Source organism: Ursus arctos, unplaced genomic scaffold (genome assembly GCF_023065955.2).
Source record: "Ursus arctos isolate Adak ecotype North America unplaced genomic scaffold, UrsArc2.0 scaffold_3, whole genome shotgun sequence".
Classification (NCBI taxonomy): Eukaryota; Metazoa; Chordata; class Mammalia; order Carnivora; family Ursidae; genus Ursus; species Ursus arctos.
In genome coordinates, this window is record NW_026622985.1 from 39,084,474 (window position 1) to 39,109,651 (window position 25,178).

The 25,178-nt window shown below is 38.8% G+C and overlaps 1 protein-coding gene across 20 annotated transcripts in view; it reads right to left on the reverse strand.

The window, feature by feature from the left end:
- Positions 1 to 25,178, reverse strand: part of ICA1 (islet cell autoantigen 1) — a 138,626-nt gene that overhangs the window by 90,974 nt on the left and 22,474 nt on the right. For 14 of the 20 annotated variants that reach the window (XM_057304179.1, XM_057304181.1, XM_026506438.4 and 11 more), the window contains 4 exons: positions 24,845 to 25,010; positions 21,504 to 21,576; positions 16,372 to 16,495; positions 11,813 to 12,011 (listed from right to left, as the gene is read on the reverse strand). In XM_057304179.1, coding sequence (XP_057160162.1) covers positions 11,813 to 12,011; positions 16,372 to 16,495; positions 21,504 to 21,576; positions 24,845 to 25,010 — 562 coding nt within the window. The remainder of the gene's footprint in view (positions 1 to 11,812; positions 12,012 to 16,371; positions 16,496 to 21,503; positions 21,577 to 24,844; positions 25,011 to 25,178) is intronic. The other 6 variants (XM_057304180.1, XM_057304186.1, XM_057304187.1 and 3 more) reach the window with 1 other exon arrangement.

Below are 25,178 nucleotides of genomic sequence, written 5' to 3' on the forward strand. Positions count from 1 at the left end.
TATAAATAAACCGATCATATTGTTCAGTATAGAACTTAAATATCTGCTGTGCTTTTGTACTATAAAAAAGATATCTTTAAAATGAGCAGTATTTTGACTTTTGCATAACTCATGTTTAACATTCTATTAAAATATGTTGTTCTTCCTTTCTCAATCAAAGGATAGGTGAAAAAGTTGATCAAATCTTCATTTTATTTTCAAAACCCTCTTTCCTAACATCAATTTCTTAATGTCTACTTTCCTCACATGATTTATTAGCTGAAATTGCAGGATGGTAGGGGAAATGGGGACATGCCAGGAGAGGAGAGAGCAAGTAGGTCAATACTGAAGACAAGAGGTTTGCCCCAAACCTAAAATACACTGAGGATAGGAAAGAGGGAGGCTAACTTTGGAAACCATTGTCTGGCTCACATCACTACTTTTAGCCGTTGCTTTTTAAAGTGGAAAGACGTGCAAAAATTAAGAAAAAAAAAAAAAAAAAAGGCCAAGCTACTTCTTTCAGCAGAGAATTAAAATTAAAAGCAGACGGAGGCCTGGATAATAAGTACCAATAAAAGCTTGAGCTGACATAGCTTCAATTTACAAATCATTGGCTTTTCCTGGCAGGGCTTGGGGAAGGAGGGTGAGGAAGCATCGCCTACACTGTCTGGATGAGGAAGATATGGAAATCTTTAAAATTAAAGATGCTTTCAACTTTTTAAAACACTGATTTATGGTGACCATGATAAAATCTCGATGAAACCTGAGTACACTCTGCAGTCTCTGGGAGCCCTGGTAGCTATGAAGCCCTTATGCCTTTCCAGTCATATCTGATTTTGACATGTATACTCAGTCAGCAGGAGCCCAATCCATAATGTGTGCACAGAAAGACGTGTGGTTTAGAATCCGCGTGTATTTCAATTTCTTTTTAGACTTGAGCATTAGGTGGCCCTTGTAAGAGTATTAAAAATAAACTAGTAACAAATAAATACTAGGCAGCCAAAGCGAATAGAGATTGATTTATGACAACTGATATTACTTCTCCAAAAATTTTAATGACAAAATCAGTGCTCACAGGCACGTAAGTATGCTTGGTTTCATCTGTAAAACCTGGAAGGCTACCAATAAAAAGGAGCTGATGAAACTGCTAGATTTAGAGAAAAGGGTTGAGAGAGATACTGTAGTGCCAGCAAGATGTTGTCTGAGTATATTAATTAGCATGCGTGAGAATTAGATGTGGACAGTGAACACAGAACACGTCATTCAAGCCAGCAGAAAATCTGCAAGTTAAGAAACCAAATACCAGCCTATACAATGCTATAGCCCAACTCCAAGGACCTAATGTGGGGTCCAAACCGTGGAGACTGTTCCGTCTGAAGCAGCTGCCGCTCCCCCTTTGTTTTTTGGGAAAGGATTTTCCCTACATTCTCACTGGTGCATATCAGAGAACTTGTTCCTTCTAGGACGCAACTGAGAGGAGATGGGAAAAGCTATCTGCTTACTTTCTCACCTTTTCCCCAAACCCTTCGGGATAAACACAACTCTGCTTGCTCCAATTCTCTTAGAACAGTGAAGGCTTTCAGAAGAAACATTCTCCTCTTTCTCGATTTTGGTGGGTTTCCCTCAGGCATTTGCCTTTGATCCTTCTTCTCTTCAGTGACTTAACCACCTCACATGGCTCTTGAAAATGACTTCATCCTCCAAACTCTTCATCCGGCTGCTCATGTGACATCACCTTTGGAACCTGGTTTCTCATCTGTTTTTGTCAACTTAAGAGTTTTCTGTCTGTATTCTTTCCTTCTACCAAATCTTATCTATACTCACTCAAATCTCATTCATTCTCATTATTTTTATACATGTAATTGGAAGAATAATACACGCATAGGGCACAAGCTTTTTAAAAGCACAAAAAAGGCGTAGGGTGCAACTCCAACCTCATTCTCATCCCTCGTCTCCCATCCCCCAATCTAGTCCCCTGCCACAGAAGCAATAACTATGCCAGGTTTTCGTGAGTTTTTTTCCCTCTAATTTAAGACAAAAACAATTGAAAGGGAACAAGGTCCTAAACGTAATAAATTTTTTTCTGCTAGCTTCTTTTCAGCTTCCCTGTCTATTTGAGAAATTTATTTATTTCCCATGCATTAATCTATGGGCTTTTCATGTGGTTCTTCTTCCCTATATTTGGGTTATTTTCCAAGTTTCTCTGCCTGGACCTCTCTCAGAACATGAACTAATACCCGTGAACTATGTTTGCTTATAAGAATGCAGAGTCCTACCTCTGAAGGCCTGGTTGGGGGGGGGGGCGCTATTTAAAAGAACAAAGCAGAAAAAAAAAAACACAACCCCATCCCTCAATTTGTTTATGTAATTAATCTATCTTGAGAAGTATCCCTTATTCCAACGTCAGCAGTCACCAGAAGAACCACAGTAAGGAATCAGCATCTAAATGACAATGGTTGTCTCAGGATCACAGCTGGGGAGTGAATTTAAATAGACGGATGGACAGATAGAAGGGTAGTTGGGTAGAAAGAGCCAATCAACTGTGAAGTGTTACCAAGCCCTAAAATCATATTTCATTTGATGGGAACAACAGAAGCCTGATTAATGCATGTGGGAATTTCATGTCAAAGTTACACCAATGGCCTTTCAAGGGCCTGCTTCTTCTTAGGACTCCCTGAGTCCATGTGAAATTGGCCAGTGTAAGATTTTAGGGCTATATGTGAATTTCATTCATCTTATGTAATGATTAAGTGTGGGATAACTGTTGAATATGAAACAGAATTTTTTCCCTTGGGATAGTTCTATTATACCTGGAATTGTCCTGAAAATTTTATGCTAGAAGAGTAATAAGCACATATTTTAAAGCTGCTTTCTGTTCAAGGTTTTCCGTTCACCAAAAACTCACTAAAGGAGGCAAAGTAAAGCCACTGTGAGACATGTGAGTTGAAACTGGTGGAGAAACTGTATGCTTTAGTGAACAGGGCCACCACGGACCAGGTCATATGCTGGATAACATGTGGGCCTCCGTGGCTAATCTCCTTCTGAGATTACTATTATGTCAGTTTTCTGAAGATCAAGTAATCATCAAATGTCTTTTTTTTTTTAACCTCAGAACTGTGAATGGAAATACCAGTTTTCTATGAACTCATTCTTGCGATAGTTCAAACACTAAGTACAGATGGACTTAGGACTTGGATGCAAGAAGATGCTGAGTTTTACTGAGAGACAGGAGAACTATGAAACCACTAATAGTCTGTGACTCCATCATGTAACCAATACTACTTGGATAAATTTTGTTAGAAACACTTTGTTGGGGGGTTCTCAAAAAATAACCCAATAATTTAAAAAGTACTGCTCAAAACCTTTCAATATCCCTTGATGATGACAAACTAACACAGAACACAGGTATTTCCCAAAGCAATTATGATTTAGGAGTTTTCTTTCTGAAATACTAATTCTCCACAGCCAATTAAAAAATCCAATCTGATGTAAAAGTGACAATTCAGACAACCATCAAATCATTACTTTTTTTTCCTGTCACTGAAAAGTCTGGTTATAAAGAAGAATATATCTGAAGAAAATTATTTTTAACTCTAATAAAAGTAACTTACAGTACTGTGAAGTTATTAGCATTCAGGAAATAGTAGATATAGTGCCTCTGTTTGAAATTAAATAAAATTGAACTCTATTTTGTGTACCTAAGTAAACCACCATTTTGTAAAATAAGAATAATAGCACAGTGGGATGGATCCCTAAAGCACAAACATTCAAAACCAGAGTGCTTAGCTAACCTATGAGGGCACAACTGTCTTCTTTTATACTAAATTCTTGAAGACGGTAAGAATTGCAACCAGTTTGCCAAGAGAGAATAAGACGACTAGCCGGGAAAGATGATATTTGAGCTGTTAACCAAAAGGAAGAGGATAATCTGGAGGGGTAGACAGATAGGGCAGACTTGGAGACGGAAATTAGAGAGACAGTAACTAGTATATCCTACTACTTGAATACAGTGATTTTCCATTTAAGCATAATCTAAAATGACACCTTCTTCAGGAGCTACCAAAAGGAGACAGAGGCAGATGGAACAGTCTGCGGTTGGGCTGGGGGGAAGGGAGGGAGGGTGTCATGGGCACCAGCCACTCCTCTGACCCTGCAGCCAAAAGCACAACATGATGAAACATGGAAATAATGAATCCATATAAGACATTCTAGCTGCTAACGCACTGAGAAGCCCTTGTTATAAAATGGGCTCATTATATGGCAGCATTTTGATCTGGAACCTGATGGTTCTACTCAGTAAAATCTTACGTTTTGTATATTATCATCCACAGAATTCTAGAAACCAGGTTTGCATATGCCATCCAATAAGTCTTAGGAAGAAAAGCCAGACAATTTGGCAAAAGGAAAACTATCTTGGACGGGATCAGTTCACACTTCGATAACACACTTTTGTCCAGAGTCTACTCTGAAACTTGAAAGTTAAGTAAGCTTTTCCCTCAAACAACTGGAGAAATGCCATATGCAAAGATTTGATACTTAAGAGAGAAGTACTTCTCTTCACTCCCCCATGAAAAAATCTATTTTAAACCAAAACATTTGCTTTTATGGTACTGTATAGGTCTATTTTTTTAAAAAAATAGCAATATTTACTATTGTTACAGAAATTAGATAATATAAATTATGAATTAGTATGGGTACACAATATCTTCTAGGATGATAAAATCAAATGACTCCTTACTTGCATAGCCTAAGTCTCATTTTTCAATGGCAGGATTAAATTTCATTCAGTAATACAAACATTTATAAGATAGATATTATGTTTCTTATTATGTATTTGGGGTTCAAAGGAGGGTCTTGAAGAGTTATTTGCACACCCATGTTCATAAGCAGCACTATTCACACTAGCCAAGGGACAGGAAGCAACCTAAATATATCTGCTGGTAATGAATAAATAAAATGTGGTGGTATAAGCATACAGTGAAATATTATTCCTTACATTATTATTACTTAATATTATTATTCCTTGAAAAGGAAGGACATCCTGCCACATGATACAACATGGATGAACCTTGAAGACATTATGCTAAGTGAAATAGGGTAGTCACAAAAAGACACTGCATGATTCCACATATACAAGGGTATCTAAAGTAGTCAAATTCATAAAAACATAGAGTAGAATGATAGCTACCAGAGGCTGGGGGAGAGGGAAATGGGGAGTGGTTGTTTAACGGGTATAGAGTTTCAGTTTTGCAAGATGAGAAAGTTCTGGAGATCTGTTGTACAACAACGTGAATATACTTAGTCCTACCGAACTGGACACTTACAAATGGCTGAGATGGCAAAGTTTATGTTCTATGTTTTATCATAATTAAACATTTTAAAATTCTTAAAACGTCTTAACCTCAGCACGCGCTAGAGGTGCCTATAAATCAGAGTCCAGCAAACTCTTTTCCGTAAACAGTTTTCTGTAAAGGGGCAGAAAGTATTTTGGCTTTGCAGACCACAGTCTCTGTTGTAACTAGACAACTCCCCTATCATGGAAGCAGCCAGAGATCATACATCAGTGAACGCGCGTGGTCATGTTACAATAAAAACCTGACTTCTCAAAACAGGTGGCTGGCCCACGGCCCATAGGTTTCCGACCCTTGCGAAAGTATTATCTAAATAAAAGATAATTGGAATCATTTTGTAAAAATTTCAGTCTCCTCTACCCAAGAATTATGAGTGAAGTATTCTTCTTTTCCAGAGTCTGAAATTAGAGCAACAAGATCAAGCAGGCTCAACAAGACCAGCACTTACCTGTAGTAGGAGGAAAACACGACACTGACAAAGGACAGGTTAGCTCTGTACCAGTGTCTACACTTCTCTACAGATGAGCTTGATGATACCAGAGCTTAACAATTTAGAGAAAGCATATTAAAGATGTTATAACTGGAAGAGAGCTTGGTGATCATCTAGTACGTATATCTCCTTTAGTGAAAGAGAAAATTGCAGCAGGCTCACTAGACCCATCCATGCTGTCACAGCTGGTGTAGGCAGGGCCGGGGACAGAGGGTAGAGCCATCCCAACTCTGAGGTCATGCTCCTTCCTCTCTATTTCCAATCAGGAGCAGCAGCCAGCCGGCCACCAGGTCTGCAAGTTATCTGTTTCATGCCTGCTATTCCAAATGGTCTTGACTTAACCCTGAAACTAATTTTTGCCATTCACTGAGTTCAAGGGGGGAAATCAACAAGACACGTAGAGCCCCAAAGGCCTCATCTCATGAAATTCAAAAATGAAAGCAAGGGTATAATTATTCCCTTCCCACTTGTGCCATATGAAAATGGCATGTTTTTTTTTTTTTTTTCCTATGGCATTTAGGTAGTATAAAGAAACCACCACCCAAGGGTAGGGTTTAGCAACTTGATTTGATTTTCTTGGGGACCACAAAAAAATAGGCTCCCAGTTAAACAACCAAAACAAACAACAAGCACACACCAAAACCCAGCAAATGAAGACGGAGGGTTATGAAACAGACAGGTGCAAGAGTGAGTTAGCTTTACAAAAGGAACTTCCACCTCATCAAAGAATGCAAGCCAGAGCATCGGATTTTAGCCCTAGAAAAGACAGAAAAGATAATGGGTCACACACCCTCCCCTTTTATGTATGAATTAAAGCAAAACCCTGGAATCAAGGCACTGCTTAAGCAGCCTCATAGGGTTGGTCTATTGTGTGGACCCAAACCTGAAATTCTCCACGCTCACTCAACACAACTTACTGGGGGGTCTCAGCCCTGCCCTTGGCACCGAACTGAAGCAGAGCACGCATGCAAGCCAGAAAGCTGGATGGCCCAGGCAAAAAGGAAAGGCTTTTAACACAGAACAAGGAGATGGCTGAGCGGTGATATTCCTGCATTACGTGGCGTCTCCTGCTCCCGTGGGACCTGCCCTCAATTGCTAAGAGAGTCCGACCTCTGACAAAGACCAATGATTTCAGCAGTAATTAATGATACTGTCAAATTAATTAACCCCAGTCTTTGTCCACAGGAAAAAAAAAAAGCCTCCAACGTCAATACTGCTGTTTACTAGCCCTTGACCAAACTCTATAGACCCAAACCTTCAGTCAGACACAGGAACACCACTGGCTGATGACCCCAGTAAGGCCTCACATATTAAGCCACTGCTATTTACGAACAAACCTTCTAACAGTAACATATCTTTTGATAACAGGACTTTTAGTGAATTAACAGCTCTCCAAAATCTAACACTATTTTAAATAGATACAAGCCCAAAAATACCAGTGTGTATCATTCACATTTCCTACAATACCTTTTAGATACCCTTTTGAATTATGGTGATGAAACCCTAGACAAATGCTGTAGGATTTGATTAAGCCATTTAATAAATGGCCCTCATTAAAACGCTGGTTCCCTTGTCCTTGTCTATAAGGACTCCAACTCATAACAAATGCCCACGTATACATTTCCATATTATCTCTTTAGAGGATTCAGAACTATTTTCTTACACCTAACACAGCTTTTATTCCATTTAGAATAATTACCCTCCATCCCATTTCTGACTTTCAAGAAAAACAAGACATTTAATTGACCACAGGAGGACTCTCTCAAGGGCATCAGGCTGCAAAAGCTCTTCTGTGAGCTCACAACTCAAGCTGATGTAATCAGCTACAAGAAGCTGACTTCTATTTTTAAATCATACCCTTTTACTCTGCCTTCAAAGGGCACATATATCACACATTGTAACTGCTCATAAAATACTTCGTGGTGTAGTCTCCCGTCCATTTCCCTCCTGGGGTGAAGCACACTGTCAGGAGGGGGCTTCCAACTGCTCCTACCCCATCCAACCCTGTGCACTGAAATCCATCCACCATTTCCTACGATTTGGTCTTTAGGAGAATAGCTACATATGGCCACACTCTCCAGGTGTCTTGTTTATCACCGTAATTTTGACAAGGAACAGATGACTAGCAGAGTCCTTCTTGAGGGCTGGGATCAAGCTTTTCCACCTCTTTGTATTTCCATCCCCAAATATAGGCACTTAATAAATGCTTATTAGTGTTGCTGCTGAGAGATCTGTCATCAGGCCCATGTGCTTCAAAGGGTGCCAGAATGAAAACAGATTATTTGCTTTGTTTAATTTTAAGTTTTTCATTCATCATTTTGGTCATGCTCACTGTGTTATTTAAAAAGTTTTTAGCACTTTGAAAACATGATGAGAAAAGCAATGGTTGGAAGGGAAAGTACACTTGATCTTGCTATTTATTTATACATATTCTGCTCATTTCTAAGAAGAATGAAGAGCTCTGTAATTAAAGCGGTGTGATTATGGAGTGTGGGAGAGGGCAGAACATACACTTCTCTGGTCTGCTTGCCTCTTCGTTCTGGGGCACCCATGTCCCCCCACATCTCCCCAGTAGTTTGGGTCCTCCCAATCCCTTCTCTAGCTTACATACTGGGTGAGCTAGTGAGAACACAGAGGTTAGCGTACTCCTCTGTGGCTCAATGCCCTCCCACACCCCCAGGCTTCCGGAGATGCCTCTTCTAGTCTGGCCCTGCTTACCCTTCCAGCTGCCCTAGTACGGGCACCCCCATTCCCACACCTGCTCTGCCTTCTGTGCTCTGGTTGTAAAAACCTTTCCGGTCCTTCCAGGTGCTCTGTTTACTTTCATCTAAAGGCCATTGGCAAAGTTTCTCCCTCAGCCTGGCACTCTGCTCATTTGTCCAACTCCCTCCACCCAGCTCCTTCCCCCTCATCCTTTCCTGTCTTGTTTAGATGTGACTTCCTCGGGAAGCCCCTCCTCGGTGTTCCTGGACACCGTGTGTCACCTCAGACAACGGTTCATCCTACTGTATCATGTTTACTTGCTCCATCCCCAAGTGACTACAGGAGGGCAGGGATCATGTCTGCTCAATCGCTACTATATCCTTGTGCATGTCACCCAGCACACAGTGGGGCTTCCATATCATTTGTTTGGAGGATAAATAAATGAATGAATGCATACTTAAGACTTCAACCAGGGGGGATCACATCTGTGAGGATGAATTAGAATTCTGTGTCCTCAGAGAGTGTGAACTCAAAGAGCTGAATTTATGGCAAAATACTACTTTAGTTCTGATTCATCAGTTGAAATGTGAAGGTGGAAGCTAGCTCTGCAGAGACTGAAATTCTCCCTCCCACAGTGACTCCTAAGGAGCCACCCACAGCCGGACCCCTCTCCCAGAGGACACACAAATGAGTTTCGGTAACATGTTTCTGAGAAATAAATGGAGACTGTTGAAAATGGAATACTGCTGGGACTAAACACTAAAGCTTGCTCACAGTTAAATTTCATGTTATAAACTCCAAGCAAACAGCAAACTCCACAATTTAAATTCATTACAAAGAAAGCAGCAAGCCACAAATTAATAATGCTACTTCTTACCTGCAAAACCCATCTCAACTCCAAAACATCACAAAGTGAGTTGCATAGGGTCAGAATGCCCTATTGATTTGAGAAACAATGGGTCTGGAACTTCAAACTCAATGGCTGGAATCTGACGAGGAGCTAGTCTGGCCCTGGGGTATGACAGTGAAGAGACAAAGCTGCTCCCTGTCCTCTTGGACCATCCTGCCTAATATAGAGGAGGATGGGGTCCTGAATACAGACTTCTTAAAAAAAAAAAATTCTTTCCCTAAATTCAAAGTACACCATGTTCAGCTAGCTATTAAATTAAATCCAGCACACATGGGATTGTAGAGTAAGGCATCTCTTCAGCTACTTCTGCATGGCAAAGGATTCTTTTAAACCATATTTTTCCAAAATCAACAGATCGATGACACTAAAGACTGAGTAATGTTTCAACATTCAAACCAAATGACGAAGGGCTTGGTTTTTATTTCATCGTTACACACTAGTAACCGCCCTCCAAAATAAAACCAAATAAACACAATTCCACGTGAAATTCTCCTGCCTTCCAGAATAATTGTATTTTTAAATTTTTAAAAAAGATTTATTTATTTGAGAGAGAGAGAGAGAGAGAGTGCAAGCATAAATTGGGGTGGAGGGGCAGAGGGAGAGAAGCTTCAAGCAGACTCCCTGCTGAGTGTAGAGCCCAACAACAACTTGGGGCTCCATCTCACAACCCATGATACCATGACCTGAGTCGAAACCAAGAGTCGTACACTTAACCGACTGGGCCACCCAAGTGCCCGTATTTTTATTTTTATTATATGGTACATAAAAGGTGCTCAATAAATGTTTGTTGAATGAATAAGTCACAGGACAGGTATTACTAGGAAAATGACTGTCAGTTTTAGGTCAATTTCCTTTTTTTTTCTCTTGAGGAAAAAATCATGCATATTTTCTAGGATTCTGACTTTCATTTCCTTGTCCGACCTTGGGCTAGTTACTTAACACAGGTATCATTTTCTCCATCTATAAAATTAAATTGTCTTCATTCATGCAAGGCTTAAAGAAGGTAGTAGATATAAAATGATTGGCATGATTCTCTGCAGATAAGGTTTTTTGTTTTGTTTTGTTTTAACTTCTCCACTCCATCCTCCTCTAAACTGCAAATAAAGTGTCAAAGACAAACCAAATTACTGGCCTGATTAGAAAGTCAGGAAATTTCTAATGTAGCCTGGCCCTTGATTTTCTCTTTTATAGAATGAGTGAGCCTACTTTTCAGTTCAGATTTTCCATGAATTCAGAAATCTGCCCTGCCAAGAAGTCAGATGCTGCTACCACATTAAGGTTATTTATAATCAGAAATAAAATAAACTCCGATTTCCTTCATAGAGAGGGACTCCAAATTACAAATGAAAATAAGATTTGGCTTTTAAAAGAATTTGTATCAATCTAATAGTAGGTCAGGAATTGGTGACCCTATTCTTAAGCAACAGAAGGTCCCTCCTTTCCCCCATCCCACATGCTTCCCTTCCCTTCCTAATAAGCACTAGCAGGGTTTCCCATTCACAACTCTACCCAATGTACCTTAAAAGAAATCTAGGGATTTTAAGCAACATCACTAATTACGAATGGATCATTTGAAATGAGTAAGATAATTGACATAATATTATGTCAAACCTGACATTTGTTTGATTTTTTTTTCTTCCACACCCTGAAATACATCCAAATCAACCAAACAAAGAACTACCAACGTTGTACCCAAGTCGCTGCATTTTCATAAATACTCAGTGTATGACTGCCACCTAGTGGTGGGATATATCCTTGTATGGCCAAACATCCAAACAGCTAAATTGACACAAGATAATTAAAAAACCAAGAGAACATTGTTCCTCTGCTGCTCACGTTATTTCAGGGAAATTTAAGAGCATACCCACCTTCTCAGCTAACTATTTTCTTCAGATTAATTTCTGAAGAGGTCTATTGCAGATGGAACATTAGTTAATCCCACAACCAAACCCACCACTTCTCAACCACTTCACAAAACAAAGGAGTATTATTCTATTAATTTTAAAATTCATTAGCAATTTAAAAAGATTTCTCCAATAGCCTGTCTTCACTTTCCAGTTTCATTTGATCTAATCTTGATTTTTAGTTATGCATGAAAAAGCATTTTAAAGTGACAACCTTACAAAAAGTGTACATTATATGAAAATCCGACTTCAATTAGTTACTAAATCCCAGCAATTTCCAGCTGTCTCTTCGATCTTACCCTTAGAGAATTATATATCACATTAATTGGTATTCTGTCATATAAAAAGACACTGGCAATGATTAATTGCATCCTTGGTGCTTTTGAGTTATGTCTTCTTCACTAGAGTGATTCAAATCACACCTCATTACCTTCCAGCAGGTACCCCTCTTGGTAACCTTCATAAAATCTCCTACCTTCCTGAACTTCTCCATTTGCTTGTAGAGGTCTGGATCAAGCTCCTGTGACACATCCTTCATCCATAATAATGCCCCTCTGTATTCAGTCCGGCACTGCTCCATGCGATTCACCGTCAGCCAAGTGTCTGAGATGGCCCGGTGCCGAAAAGTCTCCACTTCTTGGTGAAAGCGACACAAAGGATTTCTCAAGGACAACCTAGACCAGAGGATAAAGCCATAATCTTGAAACCAAGCATGCCAGCAATTTGCATCCTTGACAGTTTACCAATCTTAAATTCATGAGCCTAGAAGAGTGCCTGGAATATAGACAATGCCGCAGAAATATTTGATTGAAATGGATGAACTGATGAGTCAACCGGATTACCCGTGTACTGATCCCTTAGATTACTGTTATTTAACTGGACCACTGGGAAGTACTTCCAATAGTCTCATGCCCGAGCAAAGAGTATTGGTCTGAAGCTGGAACCAATCCTGTGTTAACGGAGAAAGGTCAAGGCATAACCATTTCCCACTTCTATTCTTGGCATTCCTGTCTCTGCTCCTCTGAAGCCTGGCCCTTTGAGGAGGGATGGACTTGTGCATGATTAGGGTCTCCCCTGCTAGGTCATTTTGGATTTCTCTCCAAATGCCAGGACAATCTTCTGCTGGCTCCAACAGTCACAGAGAATGGAGCACGAGTAGAAGCATTTTTTTAAAAAGATTTTATCTTAAAAAAAAAAGATTTTATCTATCTATCATCTATCTATCTATCTATCTATCTATCTATCTATCTATCTATCTATCTATCTATTTTAGAGACGGGGAGAGAGAGAGAGAATGTGAGCAGGGGGACGGGCAGAGGGGAGAGGAAGAGCAAGAATCTCAAGAAGACTCTGCTGAGTGTGGAGCCCAACGTGAGGCTCAATCTCATGACCCTGAGACTATGACCTGAGCCAAAATCAAGAGTCTGGCACTTAACTGACTGAGCCACCCAGGTGACCCAAACAGAAGCAATTTTAAATGGTCTAGGAAGGGAGAGAAGCCCTGTGGATCTACATGTTAGGCACATTCAGATAGGTTACATGATTGATCCTTATAGAGAAACAAAACTTGAGGATCCTACACCATAAACGAATGTATATTATACAAAGAGGTGGATATAAAATAATTATAATGTTAGCTGTAACATACCATTATTTATTTAGCAAAAAAAATGTTTGAGGCATATCAAACTTTGGATGAAATATTTATTTCCCCTACCCAACATGAGTAATGTCAGATGACTTACAGTCTTAAAATACAGTTGTCTCCATGAGGTTGCAGGGCATAGGCTCAAAAAATAAAAATAAGATGAGTAATTACATTTCAATTTAAAGGCAAACTTATGAAGCTGAAGAGAACGGTAATGTTAGTGAGCTGAAGTCAGTGCTTGGCAGTTCCAACAGCACTGTCAGATTACAGATGGGGGCAATAAACAGTTTAAGAAAAAAAAAAAAAAACCTTTTACTAGTTTCTCCCGTTTTCTTCTTTTCTGTAAAGCACTGCTTTTAAATAGTCAGCATTTCTCTAAAAATAGTTTGCTCATATCATCCTACCTAAGTGGTGCAGGTGGTTTTCGGACATATTTTGGTGCCTTAAAGTAAGCTTGTGCTTTATCACCATTGGACTAACTTTAATACTCACCTTTCGTCAAACTGAATGCACAGTTGTAGCAATGACTATCAAATAAGTCAGAAAAACAAATGCTGGTGTGAAGGTTTATAAAACTGGGGACTTCTATTTAAAGAGAGAAAGAGCCCTCAGCTGTCCCCCCTAAGGATCCTGTTCATTTCTGGAGTCCTCTTTTTCTTCCCTCAGATCTTACCAATTTCCCTAAACTGGCTGAAAAAGAGTCTGGTGAATAAAATAGTCTCAGTTTCTTTGACTGTTATAAAGTTAGACAGAACCTTTGAAGAGGTAATGACATGATGATAGATGTTAAGATCTTGAAGAAAAGAAAAAAGCATATAAAATCACCTCATTTTTTTTTCTGTAACTGCTTCATATAAGATTAGAAAGGTGAAAACCTGCTCACTGGTGCTACCAGGGGCTGCATCTAGACCAGGGAAAAACTCAACAGCCAGAAACATCAAGCTTCAGTGAAAGACTGGTGCACATCTTCATGGATGAAGATCTCCCCAAAGGGAATAATTAATAAAGTATCTACAGATCTACTCCAAAGACATTTATCCTTTAGCAGGAAAATGTGGAAGTGACCTAAGTAATAGACAGAAGGGCTCAGGTTCAATGTATCATGGCATGCCCTGGGATACTATGGTATGGATGTTTTTAAAAATGTGCACGTGGACAGCAAAAGGTATTATGGTTATGTGATCAAAAAACCAATTTGCTAAATGATCAGTAAGCACTACCATACAAAAACTGCATGGCATGATGCTGTTTAGATTAAAAATATATTCTGGCATATCCCAAATTACATCCATTCGAGATCTGAAAATTCAGCTTCGTGAGAGTTTTATGTCATCCTCTACTTTATGCTTAGGAGGACTGGTTGGGATATCACGTGCTTGGTCTGCACCTGAGTGCTATGAAACCAGAGCCATCTTACAGGAGGTCACCTCCCAAATTTTAAAGTTGTCCAAGCTGCATTAAATTATGGATATAGTGGGGCGCCTAGGTGGCACAGCGGTTAAGCCTCTGCCTTCGGCTCAGGGCGTGATCCCGGCGTTATGGGATCGAGCCCCACGTCAGGCTCCTCCGCTATGAGCCTGCTTCTTCCTCTTCCACTCCCCCTGCTTGTGTTCCCTCTCTCGCTGGCTGTCTCTATCTCTGTCAAATAAATAAATAAAATCTTAAAAAAAAAAAAATTATGGATATAGTGCACTTTACTAGTTTATAGTGGTGATACTTTTAAGTATCATTTGCATTGTTTTTGTTGATTTCTCTTACTGTTTTTATTTGTAACCAAAGGTTAGCTTATATAAACTTAAGGTACCCTATGTGTGCTCTGGGAGATAACTTGGTACACAACTCTGAAAGGGTGTAACTGGAGAGTCATATTATAAAATAATTATGTGATCAGTAATGGTAACTCTTGTAGTGATTGTGTCCAGGGATTTGGCTTTGTTTCCCATAAACAGATATAAGTTTTGGCATACTGGTATGTATAAGAATTTTTCCCACTGAAATTAGTGATAATTATATGTTTAGCATATGAGAATTTACTCTCGGAAAGACTGAGAACCAATTATCTTGTAAGGGTGGGGGAAGTATATACGCATAGAAAATATCCAGGAAGGGGTTAAAAGTGGGTCATCTCTATTAGTAAAATTCTAATTGTTTTTTCATTTTTTTCTGATTTGTCTGTGTTTTCTTTTCTTCAATGAGTATTACTTTCACAAAGAAAAACAATTATAAAAAAGATTAAAAGGTACAATTGAAAATTATAAATAACACTTTTCTTGGGAAATGGATACAGAACTATTGGACATGGTTTTGTTCAACTATGAAAGTTGGCACTGCCCACAAAGTTAGGGTCCAAATGTTATCAGGCAGAACCAACACACCCAGGAGTGGGACCATGGGAAACTGACACAGTTGGTCTTTCTCTACTCCACCTTTCTCAGGATTTCACAGGAACACCTGTGTAACAGGCTGCTCGCCTGTTCTTGGCCCACAGGGAAGGGAAAGAAGAGAAATTAGAAGAAAATGTTGAATATTTGAATAAGTGAAATTTTCATAGCTGAAAATTTTTGGAAACTACCTGCAATGCCTTATTTAGGTATAATCTTGCCTAATATTAGTGAGTGACATTTTCGGGCTTGTTAGTTATTGGGGGAGGAGGAATAGAGAAGGAGTGTCACTTTTCTCAGGCACAAAATGCAACTATATGCAGGGGCTCTTGCTTATTCTACACCAACCATAAAAATGAGTCATGAGAGTGTTAAAAAAAAAATGTCACTCATCTGCTACAATTTCCTCTCTACCAGAGCTTCTCAGACTTAAATGTGCATCGAAATCAACTGGGGATCTCATTAAGATGCAGATTTGGATTCAGCAGTTGTGGGATGGGGCCTAGACTCTGCATTTCTAACAAGCTTCTAGGGGATGCTGCTGATGTTGCTGGTCCAGGGTCTGAGCAGAATGGTTCAGGGCATCGTGAACACCACCTCTCCAAAGTTAATTGGCCCACAGAGAGCAGAGAAGGAACCCTTCCACCTGGTCTCATTAGGCTCCTGCTTTAATCAGCTGCTGGAAGGGGACCAGACTGACTGCTATGAGCAATGCTGAAGGTCAAACATAAGCCTGAGCAGCACTCACAGTGATTGGCATATAACATGCTCCCTAGAGACCAGGAGAAATATGAAAAAAAAAAAATTAAAAATTATTGGGAGGAAAAAAAAATCATACATGTTATCTTAATCAGAGAGTTAAGAACACACTAATAACTGAGAACAGAGTAGGTCCTCAGTCTCGAGCAAGAGCCTTCTAGAGAACAAGAGAGTCCCCTCCATGGCTGGGTGGATCCCAGATTCTCTGCCGACCCCCCATATGGAGCCCCAGTGAAGGCCACACACCTTTGCTGGGAAGAAAAGCAGAGAGCCTTTCCTGTTGCTTGCATCATCTTTCCTGCTCTGGTTTTATCTTGGAAGCCTTGGGATCGGAGAAATTTTCCCAGTTCGTTTTCTTCTTGAGACAAGACTGATGAAGGAAAGACCAAAAGGAGCCATGAACAATGAGCATTTTTATTACAGAGCAGAGAGACACACCACAAGGTCCTCACTCTTTTAGAGGCGAAGTCGGGATGAAATTAAATCCACATGGCAAGCTACAAGGTAAGCTCCCCCCTCCCGCCACTTAACTTTCATGCTGTCCCTCCATTTACAAAAGGAGAGATCAAATTCACTTGAGTACATCTGTCAGTGCGTTTGGTGCCCTGTAATCAGAACCAGAAAATGACCTCTGCACTGAAAAGAGAGCCGATAATGTGCTGCTTCAAGCTGAAATAAAAAAATTGGGTTAGTCGAGTATGACTGTGGGAATCTTTTGTGGCTACCTATAATATAGAGCCAGTTTCCTCTGCTTATTCTCTCTCACTGACTTTTTGATCTCTGCTTTCTGAGTTACACTCTACTTGATAATAAAAGCAATTCCAATACCTCACTCATGACATGGGTTTTTGGTTGGAAGTGGGAGTGGGGATTGAGGGTGGGGGATAATCAGGTTGATGTCTTCGTGGGTTTATTTTAAGTAGGCATCACATCCAGCATGGAGCCCAACATGGGGCTTGAACTCATGACCCTGAGATCAAGACCTGAGCTGAGATCAAGTGTTGGACGCTTAACTGACTGAGCCTACCACGTACCCCATGTTCATGGGTTTTTTAAATGTAGAGCTGGAACGGTGAATTGGTCATGCCCAATCTTGGCCTTATTTTTAAAGACAACTTGAGATGGCACTGCTGTGAGCTAGTGACTGGTATATGCTTTCTGCAGATTCATTTGGCAGTAAACATAAACTGTTACAGAATTCTATGTATCATTTGAAGTGCACTTCTACTGTTAGGAGTACATTCCAAGGAATTAGTGAAATGGGCACAAAGCTGCATATGGAAAGATAATCATAGCATCAATATTTATAATAACAAAACACTCTGTTTCTCTACACGTGGGGCTGATTTATAAAATAGTGGGTCTCCAAACAATGGAACAGTGGACTGTTACACAGCCACTGGTCCCCAATCCACATTTACCAACAGCTGAGCAAAGAGTGACACTGAGTTTCCTAAATGTTTTCTTTTCTAAATACAGCATTCCTATAGACTTAATCTGAACTCTATTCTTATTTCACATCTCTGTATTTATGCATTTACACATCATGTGTCTCTAAAAATGGTTTTTAAATGCTACTAGGATTCTTGTCCCATTTCATAAACAATCCAGAATTCCTCCAGAATGCATCCCATTCCTGCCATAAACTCTCCAATGAAAGCATTAGCCAGGAACCACAAATCCAAAGGTGAAGGTTATACTTGTTAGTTATTGGGCTTGTTAGTTATTGGGGGAGGAGGAATAGAGGAATAATTTGTGACTGTAGTTCACACTAAACATTCCAGAGGAGGAGCCTTTTGGAATCCATTCTTCCTGAGAAATAAATGACTACCCTCCTTTCTCTCTGTCCCTCAAGAATCAAGTTCAAAGGCCATGAAGTAGTTAATCCCTGTTTCTCTGTGACAGCAGCTCCTTCTTGGCATCTGATATTAGAGTGTTTGTGGTTGGGCATGTGTCTATCTATCCAATGAGACTCTAACTTTCTCAGGACAGGGACCTCATCCAACTATGGATTCCCCATGCTGAGCATAAAGTCTTATTCAGGGAACTGTTAAGTGCTTGTAAAATTAAATTAACTAAAATTTTTGTCTTATTATCCTCATACAATTTACTTTTTCCCTACCACCTCCTATCCTACTTTATTTTGCTTTAAATGCTTATTTGATATTTATGCCATGATTCTATGTAGATTAAAAAAAAACACCTATAATCATAAGAAGTTTTGTTGTTTTTTAATACCTTCTGTAACTTCTTTCTACTTACTAATATAGGACTTACTCAATTCCACAATGAATATGTCCCTATAGAGAGCAATTTCACATTTTTGTTCATAATAGCATGAGTCTACTGTCACCTTTTTTACCTTGAAGTCTCAAGTCACATACAAATGAACACATTTAGCCTAAGGCTAGGAAGAAACCAATTCATGGTTACCTAAATGATTATACAGTTGGTGAAATGTACTCTTTCCTAAATAACTCTAAGTAGGTTGAAGAATTTGAAAAATTATTTTTTGTTATTTTATGCACTTGACGATTAAATTTGGGGTGGGAAAGAGGTTCCCTTTTAAGAGCTGGACCCTGATTAATTGGCAGTGTTGCTCAGAGGGAGGCAGAAAACGTTTTGGCCTCATCAGACTCTAGCTTGGGTTACTAAGTGATGAGTGTCATTTTCCAAGAAGGGATGTTCATTCCTTAATTTTAACTTTAAAATTCAAATACTGAAATTAATTTATAAAAGTTTAAAATTCAGGTGCAACACAGGTATCAGATGACTTGCCAGTTTCCACTTAAAAGGTCTAACTGAAGAATTCAGAAACACACACAAAAAAGATCCTGTGCATTTTTAATTGCTGATTAGATTTTCAGATGTATCCTAAAAAGGGAACTAAAGAACTATAAAACCAATTAGCTTGGCAGCATTAATTCACTCAGCACAGATTTATGGATGATCTAATATGTACTAGGCACTGGTCTTGCCACTGGGAATATAGAGATGGACAAGACACGCAAGGTCCCCTCTTTTATGGGGCTTTTGTTTGTGTAACAGAAGACAGAAAATAAAAAAAATCCATAATCACAAACACAAAAAGAAAAATGCCAGATAGAAGCAATAAGAGAAGGGGAGTGAGAGAAGCTGCATTGGGCTGGGTGGTCAGGAAAAGCCTCTCTGAGCAGGTGACCATTAGGCTGGGCTCTGAATGGCAAGAAGGGGCCACTCTTGAGATGATGAGGCTGGCAACATTTCAGACAGAGGAAACAGTGAGTGCAAAAGGCCTCAGGTGACATGGTGGGTAAGGGCAAAAGTGGCTGGAGATGCAAGCTGGGCCAGATCATGTAGGAATTTATAGACTATGGTATGGAAGTCTGGATCTCACCTTACGTTCTACTGGAAGCTTTACAGCAGAGAAGCAACATGATCCAATGTACATTTTTAAAGCTTTTTTTTTTTTTTTTGCAATAATTTTAAGCTTATAGAAAAACTGTAAATAGAATACAGAGTTCCTGTATACCCTTCTTCAGCTTCCCCTAACATTAGCATCTTACATACCATGGTACAATTATCAAAACTAGGGTATTAACATCGGTATAGTACTATTAACTAAACTATAACCTTATTTGAATTTTATCAGTTTCCTCACTAATGTCCCTTGTCTTCTAAGATCGAATCCAGGATCTGAGGTTAAGTTGTCAAGATTCCTTAGTCTCCATCGATCTGTGAGTTTCGCCGCCTATCTTGTCTTTTGTGACCTTTGTGCCCTTTAAGAGTACTGGTTAGGTATTGCGCAGAATGTCCCTCAATTTGGGTTTGTCTTATTTCTCATAATTAGACTGCGGTTGCAGATTTTGGGGAAGGAAACCACAGATGTGAAGTGGCCTTCTTAGTGTAGAATACCAGGACCACATGATACCGACACACATTCTCACTAGTGACGTCAATCACTTGATTCAGGTGATGTCTACTGAGTTAGTCCACAGTAAAACTATGATTTCTTCCTTTTGTAATTATTAAAAATCTTGAAGGGAAATATATGACGCTATGCAAATACCCAGTTTCTCCTCAAACTTTTGCTCACTGATTGTGCCATGTTCCAGTGAACCTAATGTGGTATTTGCCTAATGGAGATTTTATGGTTCCCTCATTCTTTCTATATTTATCAACCAGAATTACAAGAAGTTTTTCTCCCCTGTTTGTCTATTTCCACACTGACTTAATGGATATCTACTTTACTCTATGGGTTATAATCCAATACTATTGTTATTTATTTTGTTGTTCAAATTGTTCTAGCTTAGATCATTGGGAGCTCTTTGTGGAGTAGACAGTGGGCTGGGGAGGGGGGGCGTGGTGCCGCAGGGAGATCATTTAGGAAGCTGATACAGAAATCAAGTAGCAGAGTGATGGTAGTGGCATGAACTAAAGTAGTGATAGTAGACATGGAGAGAGAAAGGAGACTCTGAAAGCTATTCAGGAGACAAAATGGACTGCTATTTAGGACTGACTGGATGTGGGACAGAGAAATGGTGGGGGATACGTGTCGTGTGTCCTGATTTCCTCAGAACTCAAGAGTATGGAATTATAGCCCTGGAGAAGTCTTAGCTCAAACACTTAGTAATCAGTAACAGAAAATTTATGAAATTCTGCCTCTAAATCCTAGGACTTTGTACTTCCCCACAACAGTCCTAACAAAGACTAATGAAGGAAAACTACCAATTGTTACTTTGTGATTATTGCAAAGAGGTCTAGCAGCAGTCAGAAACAGAAAAACTTCCTACGTTCGAGTCTCAGAAATATAGAAATTATACTATTAAATCACCTACAAAAGGAAATTTTAAAACATACTAACACACAACTTGATATTTAGCATTTCAGAGGTAACTGTTGGTAATAACTTTCAGGCAGAATCTTGTTCCCCAATAACCTAATCTCCAACTTAAAAAATGCTCATGAAGACGAGCTGTCAACAAAATACAGTTAATAAATAACCAGTATGTGCTTTCTCTCTCCATTTTAAGGGGAACAAATCTGGATATTAAAGTCAGGACAATCAAATAAAAACAATCCAAAATTTTAGAAAACCCACACGTAAAACTGAGAAAACTTTTTTATAATTAGGAAAATAAATGGCATGTACTTACTCACGAGAGGTCCAATATAAAGTTGTTATGGTTACTGGCATTGAAAGATAAACAATCTATGTAAAGGATTTCTGATAAAATTACTAGAGGCCCTCCTCCCCACCAATTAAAGAGCAAAGACAGACACTCCTAAATAGTAATTTCCTTCTCTTACTTCCTCAACATATGAAATGATATATTAAGCCAAAATATCCTATTTCTTACCATTTATCTGATCAATATTCATACTTAGGGTATACTTACAACATATTCTCTTTTGATAGAGTACGATTGCTTTAGACAAGTCCAAACAGGTTCTCTGAATTGAGTGAAACAGCTATAATAAAAAAACAAACAAAATGCTAAATTAAAAGATAGCAGTGAAATAAAAATTATTATCTGAACATAACCACAGTGTTTGATTGGCCCACTGACAACAAGATCACAAGCCTAAGTATGCTTTGTGTTATGTGGTGTACTATGCAGGAACTGTGACCAAAGTCTTTAAATATGCTCCTATTAATCTACATTTATTGGAATTCATCATTTCTGTGATCTAAATTAAGATCTGCAGAACACTGATTTCCTCCAGATTATTGAAAAACAGAAATCCTAAATGAAGGGCCCAATTAGAAGACATGGTAAACCGGAGACCCAATATTCATTCATAATTTAATTTCTTTCTTTTACCATTTTGCCTTTTTTAAAATGTAGGATCCCTCAATTAAGATTCATATTTAAAATACGACATTTGCTTATTTTGTGAACCTAATGCATTTTATGGTATACTTAAACTCTATAAACAGCAAACAAAAATCAGTTAGTTGAATGTTCCATTTAGAAGACATCTGGTAAAATGGAGTTTAGCTAGCAGTCCTTATCACTCCCTATTTTCCCAATGATTTCATAAGACATACCAAGAAACCTAATGTAATGCCAAGGCTGTAACAGAAGAAAGTAAGGGAAAAGCATGTGGGCTATACTGAGAAGAATCCAACTAGATTTTAACTAACAGTGGTCCTGGTCTTTGCTTCAAAAACCCAGACAAGCTCAAGAGAAGTTCAAACAGATACTTCACACTTTCTCCATCTTCTGTCCACCAGCCAAAGACCACAGCTGGTATCAGTTAGAAAGCCTGGCAAACATTCTGCCTCTGAAGAGCCACCTAATGAGGCTTTCCCTCTCTCTCTTTTAGCTTATTGGCCATGGTGATGTAATAGTTGTGTTTTAGTATTATGAAGCACTTCACTCCTTGACTTAAAACAGATGATCTGCTTCATAATAAATATGACCAATTATCTAATAAAAATAGATGCATGTATACATACTTAAAACATTAAAAACCATTCCCAGAAATGCTTAATACAATAAAACTTGGTCATGAAGAATATAAATTTTGCTAAATCTCATTTCATTACTCTGTGCCCTCTACCTGTTTAGAAAAGAGAAAGAAAGAAAAAAAAAACACAAAACCCTTTACCATAAAACAAAACAGGAAATCAGCAGTCTGAATTTCTTCCTTAACAAATGCTTGATAATCAGGATTATGGACCCTAAACCACCAACACACAGTAATTTCTGAATATAGGAGCAAGGGAGTTCAAAAAGTATGTTCAGGAGCTGTTCTGTTGTCACTGTTCATTTTTTAAAAACTGAGGTGTAAATGAAAGGCAGTAAAATGCACAGCTCTGGAACATTCCATTTTGCAGGTCTGGAAACTGCATACACTCTTGCAACCACACCCAAACTAAGAAACCACTGACCAGTGACTCTGCTGTGGCCCCTCCTAAAAGACCTGCCTGTTGTCACAGGTTAGTTTTATCTGTTCTTGTACTTAAGGGATGTTTTTGAGAAAATGATTTTATTAACAACCAATTTTGACACATAAACTTAGTGCAACATTTCTATATTAACCCCCCAACAAATTACAGTAGAATTTGACCATTATTATAACTTGGCACAGAAACTTGTCCTGTGCTAGAGAAACAAAAGCTCTTGTTTCATAAGCTAGCCTTTTGTGGATAACTTAGGGTAAGAACATATCAAAAAGGTCTGCATGTCATTTACGTATGTTTTATTGATGGAATCCATTCTCTCTATAAACATCAACACAAGTTTAAACATGTGACAGAAACCTCATTTATGTAATATTATTAGTCACAGATAAGTACTTAGATGTTATGTGCCTAGGACAGCGGCTGTTTTGATTAAAGTACAGTTAGTTCAGTAAAAATGCTGCAAGAGCCTAAGCATAAATATAAAATTACTGTATTGTGTATAATGATAATTATATGTTCAATTCTTTCTGAATAATGCCTGTATTTGTTACATTGTTAAAAAGAAAAAAAATAAAGGTACGAGACATAAAAAGCATATGCAACTTGTAATCATTGCAGTTGCATGAAGAACACTAAAATCAGAACAGATACCTCCTGGTTCCACGTTTCTCCCTTATAGCCATCTCCATTAGAACACCCCTATGAAGCCCAGCTTCAATTTGAACAATTCCACTAACAGGGGAAAGGGTTGAGAACGATTATTAATTGCATTAACATGTACACTGATTCAGTTACTATTTACTGAACGGGTACTATGTGTCTGGCTGAGGATACTGTGGTGAATAATGCTGATATGGATCTCTTAGTGGAGGGAGGGCAGACAAACACATAAACACGTGAGATAATTCCATGAGAGATACATACTATGAATAGGGACCCTGGGTCTGGTTTTCCCCGAAGACGCATAGAATGAATTATCCCTCATCCAAATGACAGAACTTTCTATGCAATCAACAGCTAGGCTCCCCTTAAACCTCTCTGTTCCAGTATAACCATGGTTTCTACCATCCTGGCCACCCTTCTCAGGAAGTTTTTTGAAACCCTGGGCTTTTTACTTTAGTCCTGTAAAATGTTCAAGTTCACTAACTTAACCTGGTATGTTAAATTTAGAGATCATTTTGAATTCTTATGTCATGTAACATAGTATTTCTCATGGAAGTGATAAGTATGCTTTTTAAATTTTAATCTAAACTTGGCAGAATGTCCTGCAAGACAGGGATTAGTGCACCTTTTACCAGTTATGTTAGTATTTGGGAATCAACCAGATAGGAATTCAGCTTACTGTATTATTAACTAGTCTAACTAAATATCTGCTTAGTTCATTCATTCTAGAATTTTCCAGGGCTCAATACCAAGTGTATTAGACTCTACTTTCCAGGATCTTGTGCTGTTGTCCTTTTCTCTTTTTTAAAAATGAAAGCATTTGCCTGACCCCTAGTGTTGATATCCTGTGCAATGGCTCTTTAGTTGCATTAATTTTTTTCAACAAACAACAAACATTTATTGAGAGTTTACCACATGCAATGCATTAAAGCACTTAAAAAACAAATTAACTAAAGCATGCTGGTGGTTACATGAGAATTTGTAGGTTTTTTAAAAAACATGCTGGGATTGAATTTACCTCACCTTAGATTTTTTCCTCATGAACTAGTTGTTTGCAGTATGTTTTCAAATATAAAGCACACCTACGTTTGTCCAGGTTTGTACAGTCTAGGACTGTGACCCTGGCGAGGGGCTGTGCTGGGACTGAGAGCAAGAACAGCTTACCTCCAGCTTGGCATCCAGGTCTGCATCGGAGGCAACGACATGCTCATCTTCCTTCTTCCCTGTGGCTTTAATAAAGGCCTGCTTCGTTTCCCAATACTTCTGCTGCATCTTATTTACTACTGACTTATCTTGAGTATATCGATCCTGTAAGTCCCAGGGATAACTGCTAAAAAACACATTTAAAGAGGTATTTTATTCCTGACTTTCATAGAGATGAGCTATTTTAGTGTGAATGAATTTATCTAAACATTGTATTACACAACATTCATAAACAAAGATACTTTCTTGTGTGATTATTACACCAAAAAAGTTAGCCAATGTTAATGTACTCTGA